The sequence below is a fragment of the Punica granatum genome, chromosome 1, assembly GCF_007655135.1.
Source record: "Punica granatum isolate Tunisia-2019 chromosome 1, ASM765513v2, whole genome shotgun sequence".
Lineage (NCBI taxonomy): Eukaryota > Viridiplantae > Streptophyta > Magnoliopsida > Myrtales > Lythraceae > Punica > Punica granatum.
In genome coordinates, this window is record NC_045127.1 from 1,546,918 (window position 1) to 1,558,685 (window position 11,768).

The 11,768-nt window shown below is 38.3% G+C and overlaps 1 protein-coding gene across 1 annotated transcript; it reads left to right on the top strand.

Annotated features, from left to right (window-relative positions):
• The first annotated feature begins 7,625 nt into the window (after positions 1-7,625).
• LOC116192189 (glycerol-3-phosphate 2-O-acyltransferase 6-like) lies at positions 7,626-11,390 on the top strand. The gene is made up of 2 exons (XM_031520657.1): positions 7,626-8,511; positions 10,327-11,390. Exons 1-2 carry the CDS (start codon positions 7,882-7,884, stop codon positions 11,197-11,199), a joined length of 1,503 nt encoding a protein of 500 aa, XP_031376517.1. The 5' UTR covers positions 7,626-7,881; the 3' UTR covers positions 11,200-11,390.
• The last annotated feature ends 378 nt before the right edge of the window (positions 11,391-11,768 follow it).

Sequence of the window (11,768 nt, forward strand, 5' to 3'; positions counted from 1 at the left end):
TTTTCTCTTAATAATGACCATGTTGGTCATATTTGTTCTGTCTGTCAAGAAGGGAAATTAATAAATAACTATTTTCCTTCTACTATTCACAAAAACACATTTCCTTTTGAGCTTGTTCATACTGATATTTAGGGTCCTGCACCAATCACTTCTCATATTTGTCATCATTATTACATTCACTTCCTTCATGATTACAGTAAATACTCTTGGTTTTACGTTCTTAAATCTTGATATGATGTACTTAGTGTTTTTCGAGCATTTCATCTTCAAATCGAGAATCTCCATGGACGTCAAATTAAGTATTTTCAATCAGATAGTGCAAAAGAGTTTCTCTTTTTAAATTTTCAGTTTGAATTATAGAACTGGTATCTTCCACTGTATCTCATGTCCTCATGTTCCTCAACAGAACGGATCTGCTGAACGCAAACACCGTCATATTGTTGACATGAGACTCACATTACTTTCTCACTCTTCCATTCCACCAAAATTTTGGGATTTTGCATTCGAAACAGCAGTGTACCTTATTAATAGATTACATACAAAATTCCTTAATTTCAGGTCTCCTTTCGAGATGCTTCATGGTAGTCTACCTGATTACTCTAACTTACGGGTGTTTGGGCGTCTCTGCTATCTTTATTTACGACCTTACACACACCATAAGTGAGAACCTCGATCTCAACCATGTGTCTTCCTTGGGTATCCTTATCATTATTAGGGGTATCGATGTCTGAATCCTATTACTGGTCGCATCTTCCTATCCACTCAAGTCATTTTCGATGAGCATTCCTTTCCTTTCAGGACAGGTGGGCCTATCTCGGTGGATACTAGTCGATTCTCTTTTGGCCTCGCACTTCCTACTGGTACGTCTATTTCCTCCTCTTCAAGTAACACTTATACTTATATTCTCATTCCATCGTCTGTTTCTATGCCACTTCATGAGCCTAGTGGTCCAGCCTCCCTACCTCTTGAGTTATCTGTTCCTACTCTTGAAATTCATGACCAGTCCACTGAGTCTGGAGTTCTGGCTGAGGATGCTGTGGGTAATGATGTAGCACGTGCTACTCAGAACACTCACAAGATGACGACACGGTTTAAGGATGATACTCGACCTCCTCATCGGTTCACCATATCTTGCCATCCCTTTGCTTTCTCTGTTTCCGCTGCTTTGCAGGAACCTCAGACTTTTGCACAGGCTCGTAAACACTCTGTTTGGCGGGCAGCAATGGAAGAGGAATATCTCGCCTTACTCCAGAATCATACATTGGATCTTGTCCCACCACCTCCTGCGCAAAATGTGGTTTGCTGCAAATGGGTTTATCGCATTAAACAGAATGTAGATGACACCATTGATCGCTATAATGCTCATATGGTGGCAAAGGTTTTCAATCAGAGAGAAGGAGTCGACTATTCCGAGGCGTTTAGTCCAATCATCAAGTCGGTTACCATTCGGACAATACTTTCTATTGTTGTTTCCTCCCAGTGGCCGATTCGACAGCTGGACGTGAAGAATGCATTCTTTCATGGGCATCTCACTGAGGAGGTTTATGTCTCAACCTCCCGATTTCCTCGATGCTTCTCGCCCTGACTATGTTTGTCGACTCCACCGATCTCTCTACGAGCTCAAACAAGCCCCTCGGACCCGGTTCCAACGTTTCAATACCTATCTTCAGAGACTTGGATTTTCAGACTCCAAAGCTGATCCCTCGATGTTTACTCTTAGGGGACCTACTTATTTTGTCTATCTTCTCGTCTATGTTGATGATATCATCCTGACGGGAACCGCAGGTGCACCCTTTCATTCCATAATTACTGCCTTACAACGGGAATTTGCCATGAAGGATCTCAGTCATCTTCACTTCTTTCTTGGGATGGAGGCTCGCACTGATGGTACTGGACTTTACCTCACACAGTCCAAGTACATTCATGATATCCTAGCTCGCACTTCTATGCTAGAGTGCAAGCCTATCAGCTCTCCAGTTTCATCAGGATCCAGGCTTTCTCTTCATGATGGGGATCTATTTCAGGATTCTTCTCTTTACAGAAGTGTGGTAGGAAGCCTCCAGTGTCTCTCGCTCACCAGACCTGACATTGCCTATGCAGTAAATCAGGTCTATCAGTTTATGCACTGTCCAACTACTGCTCACTAGATGGCAGTGAAACGTATCCTACGTTATCTCAAGGGTATAATTACTTATGGTCTTCATATTCGTTCAGGCTCTATCTCATCTATTCATGGCTTTTCTGATGCTGATTGGGCAGGTAATCCTAATGATCATCGCTCTGTTAGTGGCTTCATTGTCTTTCTTGGCTCCAATCCCGTCTCTTGGAGCTCCAAAAAGTAGAGGATAGTCGCTCGGTCGAGTACTGAGTCTGAGTACAAGAGTCTTGCCAATGCCACTGTTGAGATTCTATGGCTCCAGTCTATACTTCGGGAACTCGAAGTTTCACAGTGTCACCCTTCGACTCTTAGGTGTGACAATATCTCTGCGATTTATCTTACTGCGAATCCCATCTTTCATGCTCGGACCAATCATATTGAGATTGACTATCACTTTGTGCGGGAGCATTTCATGCGCAGGCAACTATCTATTCGCTTCATTAACTCTGATGATCAACTAGCTGATGCACTCATCCATGGCTTATCTTCTTCTCGCTTTGCTGACATCCGCTCTAAGTTTCACGTGGCGAAGTCCCCATTCGGCTTGCGGGGGAGTAATAGAGAAGATTAGCACGAATCATTATCATTAATGTTTGTCATGTACAGATCATGTATTTTATTCGTGTATATATAGTTTCCATACTTTGAACTAGCTTCAATACTTAGATCTTTGTATACCACTATTTATTTCAATAAATTTCACCTCACCAAGTAAGTGAGGATTCAACCAATTCTTCTCTAATCTTCATGAAATCAGAGCGGGTTACGCTTCCGCGTGCCCACGTGAGCTCACACTATGCCGACCCAATATCGAGAGCAGCCAAAAGAGCACATCGTGTTAGTCTCCCCTCGCCCGAGCACGGAAGATGAGCTCGGCTCGAAGTCAATTGTTGAGGGCGGGTGTTCAAGGGCACGTGACAACGTGTAAACAGAAATAGATTACACGTTGCACGTGAGGGCGGGTGTTGGGAATTATAATCCCACATTGAAAAGATGAAAGAACAACTATTGATTTATATGAGACTTGGGTACCACCACTTATTAACTTGAACTTTTAAGTGAAAATGGGCCCGAGCCTGTATAAGTTCAATTGAAATTTAATAATTACAATGAAAATTTAATAAAAAAATATTTTAATTATTAAATAAAATTAACAAAATTATTATTTTAAAAAGAAAAACCTCCACATAAAATATACTTTATGCCATAATGAAAAATAACCATCTTATCCACTACCTCCACAAAAAACATATGTTACACGAAAATGAAAATTAACCCTGCTGAGAACAACATTGACAAAAAAATTTGTTATACCAAAATGATCAATACCCTGCTTAAAAGATATTTTCAATAACGCAACGACACTAAAATTAACCATAGATTCTTATATACAAACTTGTAATCATGTTTATAGCATAATTAATGTTCTACATAATAATAACAATTAGTCGTCAAGGGCCATAAGTGTACATAACACTTTAGTCATTTCTGTGTATTTTTATACATTTCAAAAGGTATAATAGCTATATTAATCATACTTCCGACAATACCACCATCCTGGTACATTGCTATGCTCCATACTTTGAACAAAACGTTCTGTGCAAAGTGTACTTCATTCTTCCACAAACAAAAATGAGCAATGACACCAAACAAATTTCATAGCTTCTTCCATTGCACCATTATAACACCACTCAAACGATAGCTGCGAAAATATAAATACCAAAACAACTCTCAACAAATAGCTGGCAAACTATAAATACCAAATCACTTCCAAGCTATTATTATTGGAAAAAAGAACCAAACTACTAATTTAGCATTAGCACAAATTCATCGTTACCTTAACAGCAAGAGCCCAAAAAAACTCCACGAAGAAGTTGAATGATGAAGGTCTTTCCATGGTTCTCCTTCAACTTCCAGAACTATTTATGTAGGGCTTAATATATTATATACCAACACTCCTCTTCTAAACAAGATATTTTTCAGACTTCTGGCAAAGATAGTAAGGATGAGCCAAAGGAATCCGCGAAACAAAAGACCTACTTTCGGGGTAAGAAACATGAAAAAATTGCACCTTTAAGCTAAAACCACAGCCAATATCAATCATGATCAAAACCCTCCACACATTTTCACTGAAACAAGCAAAACAGCCCAAGAATTTTGTGACAGAGCCCATATACATCAGAAAGGAAGCCAAAGAAGGTAACTATGGAACTAGGCAATCGTGGCAAGAGCCCACATCAGATTAAAGAAACAAAACCGGCTAGAACAACCCAAATCAATCCTCAAAAGATTATGAGGCAGGCAGCCGAATGCATCACCAAATAAAAACACAGACAAACACAAAATTTGACCTCGTTCCTGAACTAGGGCACACAAAATCGTGCATAAGTCAAGGAAAGGGATGAGAGGCACTCACCGGAAGACCACCTCGATTCGAGTAGATGAATCAATCGACAAAGCCCTAAATTTGAATTTTTCGGAGTTCAGGTGGAGGATCTGCTTCTTCTGCAGAGAAAAACATCGCCAATCACTCAAATGGGTGGAATTAACCAACAAGCAGTCAATCAATGGACCAAGAATGGGTGGAATCAAAGGAGAGTTCGAGTCTACCTGCATCGGCTCAATAGAGGTCCGCGAGTTTCGTGTGTCCTGTTGTTGATTGCTTCGGCAGTGGAGTGGCGAAGATCAGCACCTCAACCCAATTCCGCTATCTCGAGGGACAAATTGAAATCGGATGTGGGAGGAATCGAAGACGTGTTTTTCGTTTGCTCTGCTAGGGTTTGTGAAGCCCTACCGAAATCGAAATCAAGGGTTCCTGCAGATAAAGCTGGATAGCATGTGATAGTAATAAGTCAAGAAAGTTGAAGGTATTTTTTGCCTTTTTACGTCGTTTTCCGGATGGAGAAAACCTATTCCGGACATTCATGAAAGGCATCCGTATTCCTCATGCAAGCCGGATAACTATTCCGGGTCGGAATAGTTATTCCACATTTTGATGTTACCAAACGTGTTGGAATACCTATTGCGTACGGAATAGGTTGGGAATGGAATTGAGAAACCCACAAACCAAACATGGCCTAGTTGGATTAAATTATGGGAATAGGTTGACTAAACTAAATATAAGGGTTAACTAGTATTTACAGGTGCATTGCATGGGATTTTTCATAAGTTGTTAATCAAAATTAGTAAAATTAATTATACTTATAATGTTAATATATAATTTTTATGCTTTATTTCATGTATTATGTCCTTATAACAGGAAAAAAATTATATGCTTGATTATATGTCTCATAATTTTATTTATACCTTTTTTTGGCATCATTTTCTTTAGGAATTTTTACCTAAAATGGCTCATGGTTTGTCCATTTTGTCAGATCTATCATATGCTTTTTTTTTGTCAAATCTATCCCATAGTTTACTTTTTGCATCAAATCTATCATGACGTTATCTTTTCCGTCAACATCTAACGGCTGTGCTGACGTGGCACATGGAGAGATAGTGGGCCACACTTGCCACGTGGGCGCCACGTCAACACGGCCGTTAGATATCGACGGAAAAGATAACGCCGGGATAGATTTGATGCAAAAAGTAAACCATATGATAGATTTGACAAAAAAAAGCATAGGATATATTTGACAAAACGGACAAATCATGAGTCATTTTAGGTAAATACTCATTTTCTTTATATATTAGTAATGAAGAGACATACATGATTTAATATAAATATCTTTCAGATAAAAATACATCATATATATTGTAATGTTTTTAGCATAATCAAATGCAACTCCTTAATTATGTAATATGAGTGCATCCTTGCTTATTTTTTGAACTTAAGTGAATATTTTGCACAAGACTGTACTGAGATTGGTAGTCTCTTATTTTTTTTAAGAAAAATTTGGACATGCTTTAATTTTTATCTAAACTTTTTTTACCTCCCAATGTATAATTAACTTGGCTTCATTTATAACTTTATAAATATAATAAAATAGAGAAAAGTTTTGGTCTAAATCATTTTTCTTTTATTTTTGGATAATGACCTTAGTAATATTTTTTAAATATATATAGAAAAGGAACTCTTCTAATGTGGTTCGCTTGATATAAATATAACAGAAGCATATATTTATGTATTGTTTACTTATTTTAAGCTAGGCGACCCACTTTATAAATGCAAGTGATATATATACATGGATATAACAAATCATATAAATTATTAAATTAATTAGCATATTAAATATTTTCAAGGTCAAGTGCTTGAGTATTTCTATTTTAAGTTAGTTAGTAACAATATCTTGCTATTCTAATAAATTAATTTATCAAAATTATACTTTTGAGGCCACAAACTTTTATTTTTATGATTTATCCATTTAGTTATTTAAATATAACCCATTGTAAATATTGCATGTATTTTTCAATCAAATGCTTTGGATATTTTGAATTTTAATCATACGAGTGACTACGTTAACTTTTTAATTAATCAATTTATAAAGAATATATTATTACGGCCATAATTCCCTTTTTTTTCGTGATTTATGGAGTGTCGATACTTGAAATACTTGCATATTATACACGTTATTTTTATTTGTATTTGTATTTAATGCACATTTAACGTGCCAACTCTACTTTACTATATATATTGATATATTGATGCAGTTGAAAAAGATATTGATTATACTAGGCCAATGGGCCTCCCTTGCAATCGAAAAAAATATTGGTTGAGTATTACTTCTGATAAATAATAAAAAATTAGAATACTTATAAGTGAGAATATATGTGGGTCTGTAGTTGGGCCATTTTTTCACTTTCAGACATTTTAATTGGGTATTACACAACCAAGTGATTGAGTAATACTCACCGAATATTTTGTTAGTGCAGTTACGTTCCGATCTAAAATTAATTAAGAGACAACAGTCCATTATGATTAGTGAAATTTTTCGTGTTGTATCATGCATTTTCATTTGCCTTAGATATTCCATATCCAAGCCATCCTCATTGGCCTCTTTTTTTTTTTTTTAATCATGAGAAAAGAAGGGTTTACTAATAATTACAATGTATAAGCATATTGTTAACTTTTCTAATGAATTTTTTTTTTATCAGAACATTTGCTCTATAATATATTATCAAATTGGAACTCCATATCAAGTGCCAGATATCCCCGGTGGGGCGGCGATTGTTTTTTACTATGACAGGCCATCCTCGATCGAAATGACACAAGCATTTCGTAAAGTTTATAGAGAGAATATAGTTAAGGGCGCACGTGGAAATTAAATCGAAGGAGAAATAATGCATGATCATGTTGAGCTGATAATTAATTATTATTCAATTTCTTCCAGGAATTAAAATAAAGGAGGGGGCAAAGGCAAGGGGGGGAGGCATGTGGCCGGCGCCGAGAAACTAATAAAGTGTGCTAATTGAATGAAAATGTAGGTGCTCCCTATCGACTCTCAACTACTCAGAAGATCCCCTCCCCCTTCCCCCCAATTTTCCCTCTATATATCCCTTCCTTCCAAAGCCTCTTCCCCACATTCCATCTCCCTCCATGAATATATTTATATCTCACCTCTCCAACACCCTCCCCCGACCACAAACTCGATTCGACCCGATCTTCGACGCTAGCCGCATTATTATCACTACGCACGCGCATACGCATTCTTCTCGTGACAGTTTATAATTTGTTCATTCCCCGGAACGTCGACCTGTGACAGCTAGCGCATTTGGTTATAGATATGGTCATGGGGGCTGATCACTGCCGCCATTTTGAACCTGTCTCAAAATGCACCAGCGAGGGCCGATCGAACCAGACCGTGGCGGCGGACCTGGACGGCACGCTTCTGGTTTCGCGGAGCTCGTTCCCCTACTTCATGCTCGTCGCGCTCGAGGCGGGCAGCCTGATACGGGCGCTGTTCCTGCTGGCTTCTGTCCCCTTCGTGTACTTCACGTACCTGTTCTTGTCCGAGACGCTGGCCATCCAGACCCTTATATTCATCTCCTTCGCGGGGCTTAAACTGAGGGACATTGAGATCGTGTCTAGGTCTGTTCTGCCCAAGTTCTACGCCGAGGACGTCCACCCAGAGACGTGGAGGGTGTTCAATTCCTTTGGCAAGAGGTACATAGTAACGGCCAACCCGAGGATCATGGTGGAACCGTTTGTTAAGACATTCTTAGGGGCTGACAAGGTGCTCGGAACCGAGCTGGAAGTTTCCAAGTCAGGGAGGGCCACCGGGTTCGTCAAGAACCCCGGCATTCTCGCCGGAGAACGTAAAAGAGAAGCCATCATCAAGGAATTTGGCATGAGCATTCCTGACGTGGGTCTAGGAGATAGTGAGAGTGACCACGACATCATGTCCATTTGCAAGGTACGTACATCACCCATCATCCCTTATAAACTTACTATGCTTTTTTGCTTCTTTAATATCAATCTCACTGATCGAATTATACGATAATACATGCAACTGATCACAGATCGAAATATTATTAAAGAGTAAATTACTCTTATATATATTGAATATACGTATGCATGCAGATGCGCGTTCCATAAATTTCTTTATATGGTTGAGCCGATAACTGATTAACTCCATCTACTCCACTTGGTGGCCAGTCAAAACTCATGTGACTTTATTTGGTTTTTTAAATTATAATCCAACTTTACTTAACTCAATTCTATTCTTCCTCAAATTTAATAATATAATAATTACTTTTTTTCTTCCATTTAATAATATATTCTCACTCATTCTTTTTCCTAATCATTTTTAAACTTCAATTTAAAAATACTTTCTTACTCATATTTTTTCCTAACCATTTTAAATTTTAATTTTTAAATAATAAATTCTCCATCTATTTTCACATCTATATATACATATATATATATATATATTCTCACATATCAATATATTTGTCAGCACTTGCAATCATTGCATAAAATCAAGTTGAATTGAATAAATTATCCAACTCAAAAACCAAACACAAGCAATTATTCTATCCAAAAAGTTAAAACTCCTAGCGATTATTTATTTATATTTTTAATATTTATTAGAAGTTGTTGGCGAATGTTAATGGCACTTGTCATTATTATTTTCATTTTTTTTTCCATGACATTTTTATTGTTAGGGCTGGAATTGCCAGTCGATTGTCTGTCATTGGCCTTAATATCGATCGATCCTTGTTCTGACCATAAAAGAGAGGGACCAACATATTTATCTTCGTCCGGAACTACACAAAGGACATCAGATTTATTTTGGAATATTTTCTAACTCATTTATCATATATTCTTGAAAACACTAAGTGCTTTCAACTCAATCCGTATGCTATGACATGTTTTACGAGTGTTGGCTTCTTTTATCGCAACATTATTACTATTATATCCGACAGCATGTAAAATTAGGTTTCCAGAAACACTTATCACGCCTTCCTTCGAAACTGACCTTTACAAGCAATGATCAAGGACATCTCGATTTGTAATGCTTTATGATTATGGAAACAAGACTTATATATTGTTTCATGAAAAAGAAAAACATTTTTTTTATGAAAGGAATTTGGTGTAATGGCACAAGTCACTGCCCAGAACCACGAGAACTTGGGTTCGAATCTCGTTAGTGGGACTTATCTACTTTTTTATTTTTCGGTTATAAAGGAGGCCTACGGCTAAGTACAATGAAAGAAAATTCCTAAATAACTAGTAAAAGGGCACTGGTAGTCTCATTAGGTATCAAACCTACGATTTCTAGGTCAACAGCCGAGTGCGTGCGCCACTACACTATACCTTCTTTTATTTAGCTTTATTATTTACTATTTCTACTATTATACTAGGTCATAGGTCTCTTATATATAATCGGAGGAAAAAAAAAACATTTTCTTTTCCCTGCAATGTCTTGTATGTTCCTACCAACTCATCTGGCTGTTCATTTATTGATTTTCAATGATCTGGTCGTGTTAATTGCATGACCTTATCATGAGATTTGGTAGGTTTTCCTGTCTTTCATTAATCTCCATAAGCAAGTGACTGACCAAAAACTTGCGAGACATTATTACCAATTAGTCAAATTAAAATAATTTAATACCCAGCCACCGAAAAAAGTAATTTAATACCCCCATTTCTTAATACGTATAATCTATAAGCATGAAATTATATAAGAAATATAATGAAAATTAATTAATTGATTAATTTAATGCAGGAAGGATACGAGGTGCCAAGAACAAAGTGCGAGCCCTTGTCAAGGAACAAGCTCCTAAGCCCCGTTATCTTCCACGACGGCCGCTTGGCTCAAAGGCCAACTCCTTTGGTGGCCCTCCTCACCTTCCTATGGCTCCCTATAGGAATCATCCTGTCCATCCTAAGGGTTTACACCAACATCCCCTTACCCGAACGCCTCGCCTACTACAACTACAAGCTCTTGGGCATAAAGGTCATCGTCAAGGGCACCCCGCCTTCGGCCCCGAAAAAGGGCCAGCCTGGGGTCCTCTTTGTCTGCAACCACCGGACGGTACTTGACCCAGTGGTAACTGCAGTTGCCTTGGGCCGGAAGATAAGTTGCGTCACATATAGCATCAGCAAGTTCACTGAGATCATCTCCCCGATCAGGGCCGTTGCCCTGTCCAGGGAGCGGGAGAAGGACGCCGAGAACATCAAGCGCCTCCTCGAGGAGGGCGACCTCGTGATCTGCCCTGAGGGGACCACGTGCCGCGAGCCGTTCCTCCTGAGGTTCAGCGCTCTGTTCGCGGAGCTCACGGACCGGATCGTTCCTGTGGCAATCAACACGAGGCAGACAGTCTTCCATGGCACCACCGTGCGGGGTCACAAGCTGCTCGACCCGTACTTCGTGTTCATGAACCCAATGCCGACATACGAGATCACGTTCCTGAACCAGCTCCCCACAGAGCTCACATGCAGGAGCGGGGGGAAGTCCGCAATCGAAGTAGCTAATTATATCCAGAAGGTGTTGGGTGGGACTCTAGGCTTCGAATGCACCAGCCTGACGAGGAAGGACAAGTACGCTGTGCTTGCCGGGACCGATGGCCGGGTCCCCTCAAAGAAAGACAAGGCTTGATCACCCATCAAGTTAATTAAGTGGGAGATTAGTAAAATGAAGTTGCGACAAATCAAATGTTCTTGGATTATAAATTTTCATGTGCTCGCTCTCCGAAGTTATTCATCATCAGAACTAATAATGGATAAATTTGTTGTGGTATTATAAGGAATTTGATTACAAAATATCTCAGGCTTTGTTTGTTTTTTAAATAATAATTTTACTCAACTCAATTATACTCTTTCACAAATTTAATAATATAATTATTACTGCTTATTCTTTTTCTGCCATTTAATAATAATTTCTCGTGTATATTTTTTCTTAACCATTTTTATTATTAATATTTTAATAATAAATTTCAACATATATATATATATATATATATATACACACTCTTAATTAGCTCCTCCTTTTTCTGTCCATACCATTATTGATTGCATGCCCAATCTAGGTAAATGCCCCGTGGGCGATCAGCCGTCTATCTTCGACGGCAAAAATTAAGATAGTGATCATATAATTCAAGTTACTCGATATCTATATAGTAGAACAAGGCACATGGAGATCTAATTCAAGTTTTCCATTTTGCATCT

Bases quoted from the DNA above. Each gene is read 5' to 3' on its own strand.
- LOC116192189 (XM_031520657.1), top strand. From the start codon at position 7,882: ATGGTCATGGGGGCTGATCACTGCCGCCATTTTGAACCTGTCTCAAAA. The intron at 8,512-10,326 runs GTACGTACATCA...AATTTAATGCAG, and splicing joins ACATCATGTCCATTTGCAAG to GAAGGATACGAGGTGCCAAG.